Source organism: Salvelinus alpinus, chromosome 21 (genome assembly GCF_045679555.1).
Source record: "Salvelinus alpinus chromosome 21, SLU_Salpinus.1, whole genome shotgun sequence".
Taxonomy (NCBI): Eukaryota; Metazoa; Chordata; class Actinopteri; order Salmoniformes; family Salmonidae; genus Salvelinus; species Salvelinus alpinus.
In genome coordinates this window covers 802515-821881 of record NC_092106.1, presented here as the reverse complement: position 1 = coordinate 821881, position 19367 = coordinate 802515, and the positions used below count along the sequence as shown (strand labels likewise).

Below are 19367 nucleotides of genomic sequence, written 5' to 3'. Positions count from 1 at the left end.
TTCCCTGGTGCGTACCTAACAGTGCTTCAGGGGAAATGTTTTTGTAAGTCACGAACTTATCCATCTGTTGTAAAGTGATCGAATGGAAGGAACATTGAACATTTTCACTTTAGCAAATCATACCAAACAAACAACAGTTCAATACAAAATGTCCTTTGCCAATCGCATATTACGTTAATCAATTAAACACAATCCATCTAAATGTTTAGATTAATCTGATCCCAAGGAATTAAATGATTTGCTAAGACTATGTTACACCATCCATATGAGTATACTGTATAAACCAACCTCTCAAACAAAGAAATGTAAAAGTAAACCAATTGACTTACTGTTTCTGTGATGCTCGACTTGAACTTTCGGTCTTTGTTGCTGTGTCTGCTGTGTTGTTGAATGGTATTTTGTATCCTGTTGTTTGTGTTTCTATCTACTTGTTCTATTCAGGTGTTTAACACCAGTTGTCTGTTTCCCTGGTGGGCTATGGAATAAGTAAGTTGAATTAAGATAAGGTGAAAGGTATTTTAGGGAACAGATGCTGAGGTCCCACTGAGGTGATATTTGGGTATCGGGTGGATCAATGACCCTTCAAAACAATCTCCCACTATGGGCTCAGATGTTCACCTCTGCACGTGGCTTATTACTCTCCCCCAGATCTGCACTGTGGGTTCAAAGTTGTGCATCCCAAATGTCACCCTATTCCCTATATAGTGCACTACTTTTGACCAGAGCCCATACGCACAAACACACTGAAAAGCAACATCTAAAACTCACAGAGAAACTACTGCTCACTTTTTCAAACACACAATCACATTATACATCACGGTGGATTTCCATTCCCATCAAGTGAAGTGAAATTCACACCAAAAATAAATGAAACTTTTTAAATTCTTGACTTTTTACTGAATTTAAATGGAATTGAACCAAACCCTGTGATACACAATTAAGGACACAATGATACAGAGTTACGGACAAAATGACTTAGGGTACGTCGCAAATGGAACCCTATTCCCTATATACATATAGTGCACTACTTTTGACCAGAGCCCTTTGCACCCTAGTCTAAAATAAGCACCCTGTTCCCTTTTATAGGGGACATTTGGGAAGCAGATTCTCATTCTGAGAAAAAGACAGTTATAATTAGCAAAATACTGTTTTGACTCTGACGGCAGCATAAACAGCGGCCATTCTCATTCTTTTTTTCAAGTATCACAACGGGGAAGAGTCAGGAGAAAATGAGATAAGACTTCCTCTCTTCATCTACAACCCTTATCAGACACAGTCTCTGGCTTTTCCCCAATGACCGTTTGTGGACGTTGGTCATTTAATTTTTTCCATGTTCCATCAATATCCTAACCCGCCAGCACCAAAGCTAGAGTGAAGCCCAGATGACAATTGATGCCCAAAATGCTTAAAAAGCTAAATTCAAATGAATAATGACATCATGAAACAATGACATCTTGTTTAAAAACAAAAAGGGCACATGACTTCTGATAAAGGTGTGAGTGACATCCTTCCTGTATCCAGGTGACAACAGTGATTCAGGGGTACAAAGCCTGTCCTACTGTATTTCATTCCTGCTACTGAAAAGCTGTATAGTTTTATGGCTTAGTTAATGGTTTACTGGTGAAGGACTGAAGAAGGAGCAAAGTCCATCACCTTTCTCAGTTTGATAGACATGAGACTCTTTTAGTGAAATAGTAAATACTGTACATATGGAAAGAAATCACAGTAGAGCTATAGCCTGGAACAAGACAAATACACATTTTATTTGAATCAAATAACAAACTAAATGGTTTTCTTTAATCTACAACAAATATTCCTGTACACACACTGAGTCTACAAAACATTAACACCTGCTCTTTGCAGGGACCAGTGAATAATGAGTGCTTTTGAAAATAGATATCATCATATACACGTGTATCATCATATAAAAACACATGTAGATGTGATATCATTGGTTTTGACACTATAGCGCCCTAGCCATCCCCTGTACTGACAGTGGGAGAGGTTTCGTGACCGCGTGGCTTTCGTATCTTAGGGTTTACGACCTCCACCTCAGCATTTGGGGAGATGATGACGACCTGTAGGCTCCTGGGTACGTATTCAAATATAATCTTAATGATTATGATGTAAAAAGGTTAAACTAATTCGAGATCAACACTTTGTTGAGTTACACTAGGGCCTGTATTCACAATATGTCCCCATTGTGTCCTCTCTTCTCTCACAAACACATATAAGCATGACTATCACAAAAGCCCTGCATTATTTTGTAGTGTGTGTGTATAAGTTAGTGAGAGAGAGCACTGAATACAGATGGCATTTACATGTGTGAGTGTGAGAGACAAACGTAGAGCTTGTGTGTGTGGGGTAAATGGAGAGTTGGGCTATGGTTTGTGTGGCCAGCAAGGCTGTTGATACTACTGACAATCTTATGTCATCAGTTAATTTATGTATAAATTAACAAGGCCAGTCCATCCATATGCATTCACCCAGTCCAGTGTGCTCTACAGGGGCCCGCTGCCACCGTTTCCTCCCCCACCAGGACCCTTCGTCCTAAGGTCGTGCCACACCTTCACTAGAGGCTCGCGATTCTTCCATATCAGCTCGTGGCCATACATGATGTACCAGCTACAAAAAATAAATCAGAGAGAGAATAGGTGAGGAACATATAGAGATAGGAAGAGAGGTAGAATGACAGAGCTTAAACGAGAATAAAATAACATATCTTATGTCGTAGTACCCGATCCAATACCACACATGTACACGATAGGTTGGGAGCAGCACAGGGTAAGAGAAGAAGAGTGGTGCCCCTGGAGCAGTTGAGGGGGGGGGGGGGGGTAGAGGATTAAGTGACCCCCAAACAAAAATCGTCAAAGCCGGGGTATTGTGGAGAAGATGGTCAAAAGACAGCTAGCTTGACTAGATGTTGAGATGTTTTGTTGCTGCCCTGTGCAACAGTCATTGTAATGGGGATGAGTGTGTGAGAGAGTAATTGAAGAAGTGAGTGAGAGCAGACAGACAGATGGACTTGAAGCTGACTTGTATGCCAAAAAGTTTTCCACCTAGCTGAACAGAGTGAGACTTACATGCCAAAAATAGCTCCGCCTAGATGGGCCGCGTGGTCGAAGTACCGCCATCCTAAAACTAGGCCAGCTGTGTCCATAGCTACTATGGCTTTCAATGCCTGGACAGGAGAAGAGAAAAAGGACGGTGTGAATAAACAAGACAGTAAATAACTTCCTGGAGTGACAGTTACATTTCAGTCATTTAGCAGACATGCTTATCCAGAGCGACTTACAGTGCATTCATCTTAAGACAGCTAGGAGGGACAAGCACATAGCACAGTCATAGTAAGTACATTTTCCTCAATGAAGTAGCTATCAGCAAAGTCAGAGCTACTAAGGGGGAGAAAAAAAAAGTCAAGTGCGAGTGTTAGTTCACAAAAGGCATTTTTATTTATTTGGGATTATTTAAGATACCCTTTTGCCAAGAATCAGTGATCCAAGTCCTTGAGAGCTCTCCTGGTGTGTGTATCCTTCAAACAGCATGCTTGATGGCAATTTTGCTGTTCGACAATGTCAAAGCTTGCTTGCAAGAGCTGCCCTCTCCCGATTGGCTGTCAGGCGGCAGCATTGCTGAAATTTGCATAAACTTGGGAAATGTTTGAACTCTTGTCACTAGCTCTCTAGCTCCGGTGTCTCCTCCTTTATTTGAAAATGACTGGTTGCTGGTAGCTAGGTGGCTGATTATCACATAAGACACGGGTCACATAAGGCACCCTACTAAAGGCATTTCACAAAAGCCACAATAAAGACCAAATCCTAATTGTCAAAACACATACCAAATCAGACATACCAACACACATCGTAACAAAAATCGGAAATACCAACAATACTAAATCCCCAACCAGCATAAAAATGGGTGCAAAATGCATATGTTGTTATGCCAGAATGGTAATTATAAACATGCACATCGAAGGACAGTTTGTGACTACATTCTGATTCCGTGCCCTTCTCCTGAACTGTACACATGTACACTCTAATGACGAGGGGGGAAAAAATTGATATATACCGAGTTACAGTTCATAAGGATATCAGTCAGTTGAAATAAATTCATTAGGCCCTAATCAATGGATTCACATGACTGGGCAGGGGCGCAGCCATCGGTGGGCTTAGGTGGGCATCACTGGGGAGCCAGGCCCAGCCATTAAGAATGAGTTTTCCCCCACAAAAGGGCTTTATTAGAGACAGAAATACTCATCAGTTTCATCAGCTGTTTGGGTGGCTGGTCTCAAAAGATCTCGCAGGTGAAGAAGCAAAATGTGGAGGTCCTGGGCTGGCATAGTCACACGTGGTCTGCAGTTGTCAGGCCGGTTGAACGTACTGTCAAATTCTCAAAATTTACGTTGGAGGCGGTTTATGGTAGAGAAATTAACATAAAATTATATTTATTTGTCCCCAGCAGAAGGTGCACCTGTGTAATGATCATGCTGTTTAATCAGCTTCTTGATCTGCTACACCTGTCAGGTGAATGAATTAAATTGGCAAAGGAGAAATGCTCACTAACAGGGATGTAAACAAATTTGTGCACAAAATTAGAGAAATAAGCTTTTTGTGCGTATGGAACATTTCTGGACCTTTTATTTCAGCTCATGAAACATGGGACCAACACTTTACATGTTGCATTTATATTTTCGTTCAGTATAGCTAAATATCACAAATTTTAATTTTTGCATTAGTTTCCTGTACCTGTACAACAATTCCTGATTTTTCATTCATAGCTTGTTCTCCATCTTTTTAAATAGGGAACCAGCACTTCTATGATTTCAGCACTTTTATTTCCATGACTGATCAAAACTTATTTTCTCAGGGCTCTCTTGCCCTTCTGCAGCAGCAATATGTTTGGAACATCGAATCGCAATACAACCAGTATCAAATTGCAATATATGGCATACAGTTGAAGTCGGAAGTTTACATACACTTAGGTTGGAGTCATTAAAACTCGTCTTTCAACCACTCCATACATTTCTTGTTAACAAACTATAGTTTTGGCAAGTCGGTTAGGACATCTACTTTGTGTATGACACAAGTCATTTTTCCAACAATTGTTTACAGGCAAATTATTTCACTTATAATTCACTGTACCACAATTCCAGTGGGTCAGAAGTTTACATACACTAAGTTGACTGTGCCTTTAAACACCTTGGAAAATTCCAGAAAATTATGTCATGGCTTTAGAAGCTTCTGACAGGCTAATTGACATCATTTGAGTCAATTGGAGGTGTACCTGTGGATGTATTTCAAGTCCTACCTTCAAACGCAGTGCCTCTTTGGTTGACATCATGGGAAAATCAAAAGAAATCAGCCAAGACCTCAGAAAAAAATGTGTAGACCTCCACAAGTCTGGTTCATCCTTGGGAGCAATTTCCAAATGCCTGAAGGTACCACGTTCATCTGTACAGACAAGCAGCCGTCATACCGCTCAGGAAGGAGAGCGGTATGCCTTCCTAGAGATGAACGTACTTTGGTGCGAAAAGTGCAAATCAATCCCAGGACAACAGCAAAGGACCTTGTGAAGATGCTGGAGGAAACAGGTACAAAAGCATCTAAATCCACAGTAAAACAAGTGCTGACAACCTGAAAGGCTGCTCAGCAAGGAAGAAGCCACCCCCCCAAAACCGCCATAAAAAAGCCAAACTACGGTTTGCAACTGCACGTGGAGACAAAGTTCGTACTTTTTGGAGAAATGTCCTCTTGTCTGATGAAACAAAAATAGAACTGTTTGGCCATAATGACCATCGTTATGTTTGGAGGAAAAAAGGGGATGCTTGCAAGCCGAAGAACACCATCCCAGCTGTGAAGCATTGGGGTGGCAGCATCATGTGGGGGTGCTTTCCTGCAGGAGGGAATGGTGCACTTCACAAAATAGATGGCGTCATGAGGGAGGAAAATTATGTGGATATATTGAAGCAACATCAAGACATCAGCCAGGAAGTTAAAGCTTGGTCGTAAATGGGTCTTCCAAATGGACAATGACCCCAAACATACTTTAAAAAGTTGTGGCAAAATGGCTTAAGGACAACAAAGTCAAGGTATTGGAGTGGCCATCACAAAGCCCTGACCTCAATACTATAGAACATTTGTGAGAAGAACTGAAAAAGCGTGTGCGATGAAGGCCTACAAACCTGACTCCGTTACACCAGCTCTGTCAGGAGGAATGGGCCAGAATTCACCCAACTTATTGTGGGAAGCTTGTGGAAGGCTACCCAAAACGTTTGACCCACGTTAAACAATTCAAAGGCAATGATACCAAATACTAATTGAGTTTTGAGCCAAAAGTTGAGAATGACACAAATATACATTTTCAAAGTCTGCTGCCTCAGTTTGTATGATGGCAATTTGCATACGCTCCAGAATGTTATGAAGAGTGATCAGATGAATTGCAAAGTCACTCTTTGCCATGCATATGAACTGAATCCCCATAAAACTTTTCCACTGCATTTCAGCCCTGCCACTAAAGGACCAGCTGACATCATGTCAGTGATTCTCTCGTTAACACAGGTGTGAGTGTTGACGAGGACAAGGCTGGAGATCACTGTCATGCTGATTGAGTTTGAATAACAGACTGGAAGCTTCAAAAAGGAGGGTGGTGCTTGGAATCATTGTTACCCCTCTGTCAGTCATGGTTACCTTCAATGACAAATGTGCCGTCATCATTGCTTTGCACAAAAAGGGCTTCACAGGCAAGGATCAACCATTTATCAGATCATCAAGAACTTCAAGGAGAGCAGTTCAATTGTTGTGAAGAAGGCTTCAGGGCGCCCAAGAAAGTCCAGCAAGCGCCAGGACCGTCTCCTAAAGTTGATTCAGCTGCGGGATCGGGGCACCACCAGTACAGAGCTTGCTCAGGAATGCAGGTGTGAATGCATCTGCACGCACAGTGAGGCGAAGACTTTTGGAGGATGGCCTGGTGTCAAGAAGGGCAGCAAAGAAGCCACTTCCCTCCAGGAAAAACATCAGGCACAGAGAGGCACAGACTGATATTCTGCAAAAGGTACAGGGATTGGACTGCTGAGGACTGGGGTAAAGTCATCTTCTCTGATGAATCCCCTTTCCGATTGTTTGGGGCATCCGGAAAAAAGCTTGTCAGGAAAAGACAAGGTGAGCGCTACCATCAGTCCTGTGTCATGCCAACAGTAAAGCATCCTGAGACCATTCATGTGTGGTGTTGCTTCTCAGCCAAGGGAGTGGGCTCACTCACAATTTTGCCTAAGAACACAGCCATGAACACACATCCTCCGAGAGCAACTTCTCCCAACTGTCCAGGAACAGTTTGGTGATGAACAATGCCTTTTCCAGCATGATGGAGAAAGCAAAAGTGATAATTAAGTGGCTCAGGGAACAAAACATCAATATTTTGGGTCCATGGCCAGGAAACTCCCCAGACCTTAATCCCATTGAACTTGTGGTCAATCCTCAAGAGGTGGGTGGACAAACAAACCCCACAAATTCTGACAAACTCAAAGCATTGATTATGCAAGAATGGGCGGCCATCAGTCAGGATGTGGCCCAGAAGTTAATTGACAGCATGCCATGGAGGATTGCAGAGGTCTTGAAAAAGAAGGGTCAACACTGCAAATAGTGACTCTTTGCATCAACTTCATGTAATTGTCAATAAAAGCCTTGACACTTATGAAATGCTTGTAATTATACTTCAGTATTCCATACTAACATCTGACAACAATATCTAAAGACACTGAAGCAGCAAACTTTGTGGAAATTAATATTTGTGTCATTCTCAAAACTTTTGGCCACGACTATGTAAACTTCTGACCCACTGGGAATGTGATGAAAGAAATAAAAGCTGAAATAAATCATTCTCTCTACTATTATTCTGACATTTCACATTCTTAAAATAAAGTTGTGATCCTAACTGACGTAAGACAAGGATTAAATGTCAGGAATTGTTTAAAACTGAGTTCAAATGCATTTGGCTAAGGTGTATGTAAACTTCCTACTTCAACTGTAGATAGGGAAATAGTCGTAGTGTGAGTCGACCAAGCAACTACTTATGATTTTATTGCGATTCAATGTTCCAAACATATTGCTGCTGCCTGGGGCAAGAGAGCCATGAGAAAATAAGTTATGTATATCAACTCAGCAAAAAAATAAACGTCCCTTTTTCAGAACCCTGTCTTTCAAAGATAACTCGAAAAAATCCAAATAACTTCACAGATCTTCATTGTAAAGGGTTTCTGTTTCCCGTACTTGTTCAATGAACCATAAACAATTAATGAACATGCACCTGTGGAACGGTCGTTAAGACACTAACATCTTACAGACGGTAGGCAATTAATAAATCTTCTTAGGGCTAGGCCACCTGTTGACAACATCCGGTGAAATTGGAGGGTGCTCAATTCAAATAAATAATGGTAAAAATTATGGATTATAAACATTTAGGAAAAGTGTCTTATATCGGTTAAAAGCCTAAATTCTTGTTAATCTAACTGTCCAATTTACAATAGGCTTTACAGCGAAAGCATGCCATGCGATTGTTTGAGGACGGCGCCCCACATCAACATTTTTCCACCGGCACAGGCTTCATAAAAATCACAAATATTCACCTACTTTTTGAAAATCTTCCTCTGATTTGCAATCCAAAGGGTCCCAGCTACAACATGTGTCTTGTTAGATAAAATCCTTCTTTATATCCCAAAAAGTACATTTAGTTGGCGCCATCGATTTTAGTAAACCACTCGTTCAACATGCAGAAAAAAGGAATCCGAAAAACTACACCTACACATTGTTTCAACAAGTCAAAATGTTTCTATTTACTCTTCAGGTACCCTAAAATGTAATTAAACTATAATATTTCATACGGAAAGAAGTATGTTCAATAGGAAAGCAAAATTAGCGGACGAGCGCTCAAACACGAATTTCCGAACTGGTGTCGTCGTACTAAAACTCAAATTTCTTCTTTATTATTCAAGTTACAAGCCTGAAACCTTGAATAAAGACTGTTGACATCAATGTGGAAGCCATAGGAATTGCAATATGGGAGCTGGATTTGCATATGCCCCTATGCTTTCCATTGTAAGAGCATGGGCTCAATTTTTTTTAAATTCTCCTAACATATCAAATGTCTCATACATTATTTTAACATTTCTACAAACTTCAAAGTGTTTTCTATCCAATGGTACCAATTATATGCATATCCTGGCGTCTGGGCCTGAGTAACAGGCAGTTTACTTTGGGCACGTCAGTCAGGTGGAAATTCAGAAAAAAGGACCCTAGCCTGAAGAAGGCAATTAAGGTCACAGTTATGAAAACTTAGGACACTAAAGAGGCCTTTCTACTGACTCTGGAAAACACCAAAAGAAAGATGCCCAGGGTCCCTGCTTATTTGCGTGAACGTGTCTTAGGCATGCTGCGAGGACTGCAGTTGTAGCCAGGGCAATAAATTGCAATGTCCGTACTGTGAGACGCCTAAGACAGCGCTACAGGGAGAACAGCTGATCATCCTCGCAGTGGCAGACCACGTGTAACAACACCTGCACAGGATCGGTACATCCGAACATCACTCCTGCGGGAAATGTACAGGATGGCAACAACTGCCCGAGTTACACCAGGAATGCACATTCCCTCCATCAGTGCTCAGACTGTCCGCAATAGGCCGAGAGAGGCTGGACTGAGGGCTTGTAGGCCTGTTGTAAGGCAGGTCCTCACCAGACATCACCGGCAACAACGTTGCCTATGGGCACAAACCCACCTTCGCTGGACTAGACAGGACTGGCAAAAAGTGCTCTTCACTGACGAGTCGCGGTTTTGTCTCACCAGGGGTGATGGACGGATTCGGATTTGGATTTATCGGCGAAGGAATGAGCGTTACACCGAGGCCTGTACTCTGGAGCAGGATCGATTTGGAGGTGGAGGGTCCGTCGTGGTCTGGGGCGGTGTGTCACAGCATCATCGGACTGAGCTTGTTGTCATTGCAGGCAATCTCAACGCTGTGCGTTACAGGGAAGACATCCTCCTCCCTCATGTGGTACCCTTCCTGCAGGCTCATCCTGATATGACCCTCCAGCATGACAATGCCACCAGCCATACGGCTCGTTCTGTGCGTGATTTCCTGCAAGACAGGAATGTCAGTGTTCTGCCATGGCCAGAGATGAGCCCGGATCTCAATCCCATTGAGCACGTCTGAGAACTGTTGGATCGGAGGTTGAGGGTTAGGGCCATTCCCCCCAGAAATGTCCGGGAACTTGCAGATGCCTTGGTGGAAGAGTGGGGTAACATCTCACAGCAAGAGCTTGGCTAATCTGGTGCAGTCCACGAGGAGGAGATTGACTGCAGTACTTAATGCAGCTGGTGGTCACACCAGATACTGACTGTTACTTTTGATTTTGACCCCGCCCCTTTGTTCAGGGACACATTATTCAATTTCTGTTAGTCACATGTCTGTGAAACTTGTTCAGTTTGTGTCTCAGTTGTTGAATTTTGTTATGTTCATACAAATATTTACACATGTTAAGTTTGCTGAAAATAAATACAGTTGACAGTGAGAGGACGTTTCTTTTTTTGCTGAGTTTGTTATATATATATATATATATATATATATATATATATATATATATATATATATATATATACACACACACACACACACACACACACACACACACACACACAGTGGGGAGAAGACGTATTTGATACACTGCCAATTTTGCAGGTTTTCCTACTTACAAAGCATATAGAGGTCTGTAATTTTTATCATAGGTACAGTTCAACTGTGAGAGACGGAATCTAAAACAAAAATCCAGAAAATCACATTTTGCTACTTACATACTTTGTAAGTAGGAAAACCTGCAAAATCGGCAGTGTATTAAATACTTCTTCTCCCCACTGTATATATATATATATAAATATGAGAGAGAGAGAACCACAATATACAGTACTAGTCATTCCAGGATTTTCTTTATTTGTACTGTTCTCTACATTGTAGAATAATAGTGAAGCCATCAAAACTATGAAATAACACATATGGAATCATGTCGTAACCAAATAAGTGTTAAACATATATAACATTTATTTAACATTTGAGATTCTTCAAAGTAGCCATCCCTTGCCTTGATGACAGCTTTGCACACGCTTGGCATTCTCTCAACCAGCTTCTTTAGGAATGCTTTTCCAACAGTCTTGAAGGAATTCCCACACATGCTGAGCACTTGTTGGCTGCTTTTCCTGCAGTCCAACTCTTCCCAAACCATCTCAATTAGGTTGAGGTCGGGTGATTGTGGAGGCCAGATCATCTGATACAGCACTCCATCACTCTCCTTCTTGATCAAATAGCCCTTCCTCAGCCTGGAGGTGTGTTGGGACATTGTACAGTTGAAAAACAAATGATAGTCCCACTAAGCGAAAACCAGATGGGATGGCGTATCGCTGCAGAATGCTGTGGTAGCTATGTTGGTTAAGAGTGCCTCGAATTCTAAATAAATCACAGACAGTCACCAGTAAAGCACCATCACACCTCCTCCTCCGTGCTTTATGGTGGGAACCACACATGCAGAGATCATCCGTTCACCTACTCTGAGTCTCAAAAAGACACGACAGTTGGAACCAAAAAACTCAAATTTGGACTCATCAGACCAAATGACAGATTTCCACTGGTCTAATGTCCATTGCTCGTGTTTCTTGGCCCAACCAAGTCTCTTCTTCTTATTGGTGTCCTTTAGCAGTGGTTTCTTTGCAGAAATTCAACCATGAAGGCCTGATTCAAGCAGTCTCCTCTGAACAGTTGATATTGAGGTGTCTGTTACTTTAACTCGAAAGCATTTATTTGGGCTGCAATTTCTGAGGCATGTAACTAATGAACTTATCCTCTGCAGCAGAGGTAACTCTGGGTCTTCCTTTCCTGTGGCGGTCCTCATGGGAGCCAGTTTCTTCATAGAGCTTGATGGTTTTTGAAACTGCACTTGAAGAAACCTTCTTGAAATTTTCCGTATTGACTGACCTTCATGTCTTAAAGTAAATGATGGACTGTCTTTTCTCTTTGCTTATTTGAACTGTTGGTCTTTTACCAAATAGGGCTATCTTCTGTATACCACCCCTACCTTGTCAAAACACAACTGATTGGCTCAAATGCATTAAGGAAAGAAATTCCACAAAGTAATTTTTAACAAGACACCTGTTAATTGAAATGCATTCCAGGTGACTACCTCATGAAGCTGGTTGAGAGAATGCTGAGTGTGCAAAGCTGTCATCAAGGCAAAGGGTGGCTATTTTGATTTGTTTAACACTTTGTATTAAACATTCCATATGTGTTATTTCATAGTTTTGATGGCTTTACTATTATTCTACAATGTAAAAATAAAATAACTCTGGAATGAGTAGGTGTGTCCAAACTATTGACTGGTACTGTATATCGTATCGGCACCTAAGTCTCATGATATTATTGTATTGGGAGGTGCCTGGCAATTCGCTGCTTTATTCCTCATACCCATGAGGGGGAGTGAACTATGGTGAAAACCTTACAATTGTATTCATAGTCATCATCTCCAGCACCACCCTATCAACAACGTATGTGAAAATGGTGCATTTCTATGTTTTGTAGTAAAAAACATATTTCCAATGACATTGGTATTATTCATGTGATTTTGACCAATTGTGAGCAGTGGTGGAAAAAGTACTTAAGTCATACTTGAGTTTTAAATATACTTAAGTATCAAAAGTAAATGGAATTGCTAAAATGTACTTAAGTATCAAAAGTAAAAGTATTAATAATTTCAAATTCCTTATATTATGCAAACCAGACAGCACAATTTATTTATTTGTATTTCTTATTTACAGATAGCCAGGGGGCACACTACAACACTGACATTAATTTACAAACAAAGCATTTGTGTTTAGTGAGTCTGCCAGATCAGAGGCAGTAGGGATGACCAGGGATGTTCTCTTGATAAGTGCATGAATTGGACCATTTTCCTGTCAAAATGTAACAGGCACTTTTGGGGAAAAGTACATGATATACTTTAGGAATGTAGTGAAGTAAAAGTTGTCAAAACTATAAAAAGTAAAGTATAGATACCCCCCCAAACTACTTAATTAATACTTTAAAGTATTTTTACACCACTGGTGGTGAGTAGGCATTGTGTAATAATCTTTTTTTACTAAAAACATAGAATCGTGACATTTTCACATATGTTGCTGTTGGGGGTAGTGCTGGAGATGACAAATGTGAAGTTGAAAATGTTCCTTTAAATCCCTGAGTGAACACTTCTGGAGATGGGTAGAATATCAGAATGGAGCTTCTGTGTGGTTAAGTGTGCTGTAAGGGTTGTTCACTCACATTGCCTGCAGAGAAAGCATACATCGGGAGGAAGATGATTGCCAGCTTAGCCTCTGGCATTTTGGTACAGACGGCAGCCAAGACTGTCATGATGGCTCCTGACTGGAGAGGACAGGAAGTGATGTCAGAAACAGGAAGTAAAGGGGAATTCCGAAGGGAGTTTAAAATGTTAGTGCTTACCGCTCCAAGAGAGGGACCTAAGCGCCCGCTGGCTGTCTTACACACATAGCTGAACAGCGTAGAGATAACACCTTGCAATGAGAAGATGATTGATTATTTATCTGAAAATAAGTCTGTACTTTCAGGATTAGTAATCTGTCTATTACATTCTGCCGTTTGTCTCTCACACACACGTGCTGGTACCTGCAGACATGTAGACGGCCATGAACTGCTCCCTGCCTAGCATGGAGACGATGCTGGAGGAGAAGCTCCAGAGGACATACATGTTGGCCGCCATGTGGAAGAAGGAGTAGTGGCTGAAAGTGGACAGGAGCATGGGCAAACACAGGGTTTCTGTGGGTAGGGTACAGACAGGAGGAGGAGATCAGGGAAGTGTTCAATAGGAACGGGGAGGGATCTACAATAATTTTCCCTATAAGAAATATTTTAATTGCAAAACGTTTCGCCAGGGTTTGCTACTGTGTGCAGTATTTCCTATTGGACAAGTATTTTCAGATTATAATTGGTCTATAGAGGCTGTATATTTGTAATTCTTTTAATGCCGTTTTTACTGTAAGAGCTTAGGTAAGTTAGATTTTTTAATATACATGTCAAATAAACTGGATCTCTGTCAGTGTTAATAGTAATAAAGTGCCATGATTAGGGCCTCTAGTTTTGCCTGACCATGTGACCTGACCACTTAATACTATTAACACTTCCTGAGGCAGAGATCAAGTTTTATGTGTATTTGTCATGATACGATAGGACAGTTTCCCCTACTCACTGGAGGCAGGGTTGGATGTGAAGTATTTGATCATAGAGCGCTGGAGGGATGGCACTCTCCAACAGCAAAACACCACGGCATTAGCAGCTATGATCCCTGAGAGAGAGGATCGGAGTAGAAAAAGACAGAATGAGTCGATAATGAAAGATGGGGGGAGGTGCTGACGGGTGGAAAAAGATGGCAGGATGAGCAAGGAACCTAAACTGCACATTGGGTGCTGCACTGCGGCTGCCCTCTGCTCCAGCCTTTCCAACATAATGTGTGATTTGAAGTGGTTGGGTACATTTGTGCCTCGTACAGACAAAAAGTATATGTTATCTTAAGATAGAGAGGATAGTAGTGAAAGTGAGAATCATCATCTCCAAATATCTGCATCAACTAGTTACTATCGAGAGGACACAAGAAAAAAAATCTATGGGCTTCAGTAAAGACTAACCTGTAACAGTACGTTGTCCCTCACTCAAGCTGTTCCACCACTTGTTGATCTGTAACAGAAACAGAACCGGTCTGAAAAAACAGCCACACATGTAGTGAAACCTGGGTTGTGTTCATTAGGCACTGAACAAAATAAAACTGACTGAAACAGGGAGACAACCTGGTCTAAGAAGGAACGTACATTTTAGTTTTCTGTTACAAAATGTTTGAAAACATTTTCTGTTGTGTGTAGTAATGAACACAACCCAGCATAGGGAATCAACTCCCTAAGACATCAGTGTGACGACAGTTCAGCAAGAAAAGAGGGGGAGCATAGCGATATTTGGCCTAGCAAACCTGGGGGGGGCATTGATATTTGGCCTAGTGTGAGTGGCAAAGTCCACAACTTGGGCCAAAACAACCCTTTTCCTTATGAAACTTGAAAGATGCCAGCCCCGTGAAAACATAATTCGTCCAAATAATCACCGGAGGAATTGCTCCTCGTAACCCTCATATCCCATTCAGTTACAAATGGCAGAGAGACTATAACCCCTAACCCCTGTTCCAGGGACACTCTGCTGCTCCCAGCCTGTTGTACTGTATGTGCATGTTGTGGGGAGAGGCCGGGTACTGCGACAGCAAAATAAAAAAATTCCAGTATAATGTATCAATAAAGATGTATACAAAATAATGGGGCATTGTATAATAAAAAATAAAAAAAGGATCAACCCAATATCATAAATGTTTTGACCCATCCTTCATCTCACCCATTTGCGAAGATCCTCCTGTTTCTGCGGCCGTAGTTTCTCCAGACCCTCGGCCCGGACCTCGTCAAAGTAGCTCTGGACCCGGGACTTTAGTGACTCATACTGCCAGATGGCCGCTGTGCCAAATGAACAGGCTGTAAACTAACATAGTGTTAGTCCCCCTTATTCCGTCAGTGCTGTGCTGAATTTGCCAATAGACGTATCGAGGTCTCTGTGACTGCAACAGTAATAGCTGTTCAGTGTGTAACAGGTAATGCAGTTATATTGTACTGTGTTGTAGTATAGCTTATCGAGTAGTGTTTGTTTAGTTAAAGACCTAAAAACCTACCCCTATTGTGAACACCAGGGGCTTGACCAGTCTGCCAAATCTCCTGGGGTGTGTGTTTGCCACTGAGGGCTCCACGGGGGGAGATGCACCCCTCTTGTGGATGAGCCCTTCATTGGGCTCTGTGTGTGAGGGCCCCGTCTCCTCTATGACCCCCTTCTTGGTCTTTGTCTCCTTCGCTGCTTTCCTGAAGCCACATCTCTGTTGAGTGTTGAGGGTGAATCTAGGAAAAAGCGTAAACAGGGAAGAGTAAGAGCTAGATGATTGGTCAATTAGTTAGCTATGATAACATCTGAGTAAAAGGAGAAATGGTTTCAATCCTCCTTCCAGAGAAAAGAGAAGTGATTTTGAAAGTAGAGGGAGGAACTTACTGACTAATTTACTCTGGATAAGTGCCTCTGCTTAATCAGTGTTTTTTCATCCTGGTCCTGGAGAGTGGAGTTATTGCCCTAGCTCTACCTAATTCCACTAATAAAAGGTTTGATAATGAGTGATAAGTGGAATCCGGGGTGTATTCACTAGGAACCAGAGGGAACCAAATGGAGGCAAACATAAACAAAGGAAACGGGGAGGGACGGACCTACCTGAATTTTGTGTGATAGTAACTAGTTCTTTGCAAAACCTTTTCCGTTGCAAAACCTTCTGCAGTGTGTGGCGGATGAATCAGAATTAGTTGGGTAACATAGATAAATAAGATGTTTTATTTATATAATATGCTTATGTGAGATACTTGTCATTAGAATGTATCCTTTTGGACTATAGTGTTGGCAGTTGCACTTTTCCCTCAGCTAGGGCTCAGTCACTTGGGGCCCAGAGAGAGGAGAGGTCAGGCTTGACTTTCACATGTCCCTGGTGCTATGCAGAATATCAGAAAGGGAAGAGAACAGAATGGAACATTGTCTTCATATGTGAATGTGTCTTTACCTATTCTTAAACCATGTGAAGGGATGGCGTGATTAATGGGGAACCAATTACTTGTCTCCACAATGTCTGTGCGCTTATCCTGGGATAGTGTATGACCTAGAGGCTCACTCCCCTCAGTGAGCTTGTCCAGTGGTGGGGTCAAGAGGGGGTTTACTTGAGATGGGAGTATCTAGAGTTGACAATTGAGTTATGCCTTGGATGAGGTAATGTTTTTGTACTATGAAGTACCAGGAACGAGATTAGAACCTCGTTTTAGAGACCAAACTGAGCGATAATTTATAGCGAATGCTATCTGGCTAAGTAATCGTCCCTTTGTGAAGAGTTGCTACTGTTGTTGCTAATGAACACACCCCAGGTGTGTAGTACTAGGGCAAAAACAAAAAATGTGTTTTTTCCCAGTCCCTGCCGCTGAAAAACATCCCATGCTGCCACCACCATGCTTCACCGTAGGGATGGTGCCAGGTTTCCTCCAGAAGTGACGCTGAGTTCAAGCCAAAGAGTTCAATCTTGGTATCATCGGACCAGAGAATCTTGTTTCTCATGGTCTGAGAGTCCGTTAGGTGCCTTTTGGCAAACTCCAAGCGGGCTGTTATGTGGTTTTTCTGAGGAGTGGCTTCCGTCTGGCCACTCTAGCATAAAGGCCTGATTGGTGGAGTGCTGCAGAGATGGTTGGGCTTCTGGAAGGTTCTCCCATTTCCACAGAGGAATTCTGGAGCTCTGTCAGAGTGACCACCGTGTTCTTGGTCACCTCCCTGACCAAGGCCCTTCTCCCAAGATTTCCCAGTTTGGCCGGACGGACAGCTCTAGGAAGAGTCTTGGTAGCCAGTCAGGGCTATGGAACCCTGACCTGTTCACTGGACGTGCTACCATGTCCCGGACCTGCTGTTTTGGACTCTCTCTCTACCGCACCCGCTGTCTCTAAACGCTGAATGATCAGCTATGAAAAGTCAACTGACATTTACTCCTGAGGTGCTGACCTGTTGCACCCTCTACAACCACTGTGATGATTATTATCTGACCCTGCTGGTCATCTATTAACGTTTGAACATCTTGGCCATGTTCTGTTATAATCTCCACCCGGCACAGCTAGAAGAGGAGTGGCCACCCCTCAGAACCTGGTTCCTCTAGGTTTCTTCCTAGGTTCTGGCCTTTCTAGGGAGTTTTTCCTAGCCACCGTGCTTCTACATCTGCATTGCTTGCTGTTTGGGGTTTTAGACTGGGTTTCTGTACAGAACTGTGTGACATCGGCTGATGTAAAATGGGCTTTATAAATACATTTGATTGATTGGTGGTTCCAAACTTCTCCCATTTAAGAATGATGGAGGCCACTGTGAACTTGGTGACCTTCAATGCGGAAGAATGGTTTTGGTACCCTTTCAAAGATCTGTGCAGACACAATCCTGTCTCAGAGCTCCACTGACAATTCCTTCGACCTCATGGCTTGGTTTTTGCACTGACATGCACTGTCAATTGTGGGACCTTATATAGACAGGTCTGTACCTTTCCAAATCACGTCCAATCAATTGAATTTACCATAAGTGCACTCCAATCAAGTTGTAGAAACAGCTCAAAGATGATCAATGGAAACAGGATGCACCTAAGCTCAATTTCGAGTCTCATAGCAAAAGTTCCAAATACTTACGTAAATAAAAGCCATTTCTGTTTTATATTTTTTATACATTTGCAAACATTTCTAAAAACCTGCTTTGGCTTTGTCATTATGGGGTATTGTGTGTAGATTGAGGATTTGTTTTATTTAATCAATTTTAGAATAAGGCTGTAGTTTAACAAAATTTCGGGGGGAAAAAATCAGGGCGTCTGAATAATTCCCGAATGCACTGTATTTATAACATTTACATTTAAGTCATTTAGCAGACGCTCTTATCCAAAGCGACTTACAAATTGGAAAGTTCATACATATTCATCCTGGTCCCCCGTGGGGAATGAACCCACAACCCTGGCGTTGCAAGCGCCATGCTCTACCAACTGAGCCACACGGGACCAAATACCAAATTACTTGACTAACTTTCTATTAACGTATCTTTACTTTTACTCAAGTGTGACAATTGGGTACTTTTTCAAGCATTGCACAGGACCAAGATTAAGAAACACTGTGCTAACTGTAAATTCATTCTTTCATATTTACACGGCAGAATTTTTAAACAACAACACAGGACTTTTGGGAGCTCCCAAAAGATAGTTAGCTACATCGCACAGAAGAAGTCCAACTAATCAAACAATAATTCAATGGGAATACTGAAGTAACAAGTAGCCACCGATATTACTACAACTGTGGTTGCAAGGACTAGCGAACTGTGGCACCACTAGCAACATATCTCAAAGTGAGCAGCTGTTCATCATCATGATAACCTACAGTAGTTAGCTCTGGCAGCCGCTAGCTGAGTTTTAGATATAATTTCTAGACTGACAATACATACATCAGTGGTCAAGATCTCAGGCATGGGCAAAATGCATTCCGTACACCATACCTGTTTCCTCTGGTTGCTGTACTAATGATGTCAGCCCTAGCCCATCTTAAAACGCAACCCCTCCACGCCATGTTCGTGAGCGGGTAACTCGAATGACCCCTCCTACATTCGCTACCGGGTCAACAGTCTAAAACAGCCAAACATAACTGGGTCATATGGCT

The 19367-nt window shown here is 42.0% G+C and overlaps 1 protein-coding gene across 1 annotated transcript; it reads right to left on the bottom strand.

The window, feature by feature from the left end:
• Positions 1 to 1736: 1736 nt before the first annotated feature.
• Positions 1737 to 19359, bottom strand: LOC139547534 (presenilin-associated rhomboid-like protein, mitochondrial). Its single transcript, XM_071356408.1, has 10 exons — positions 19207 to 19359; positions 15797 to 16016; positions 15469 to 15609; positions 14724 to 14772; positions 14288 to 14383; positions 13708 to 13857; positions 13525 to 13595; positions 13345 to 13446; positions 3084 to 3181; positions 1737 to 2625 (listed from the first exon to the last, which is right to left on the bottom strand). Exons 1-10 carry the CDS (start codon positions 19275 to 19277, stop codon positions 2502 to 2504), a joined length of 1122 nt encoding a protein of 373 aa, XP_071212509.1. The 5' UTR covers positions 19278 to 19359; the 3' UTR covers positions 1737 to 2501.
• Between the last annotated feature and the right edge of the window lie 8 nt (positions 19360 to 19367).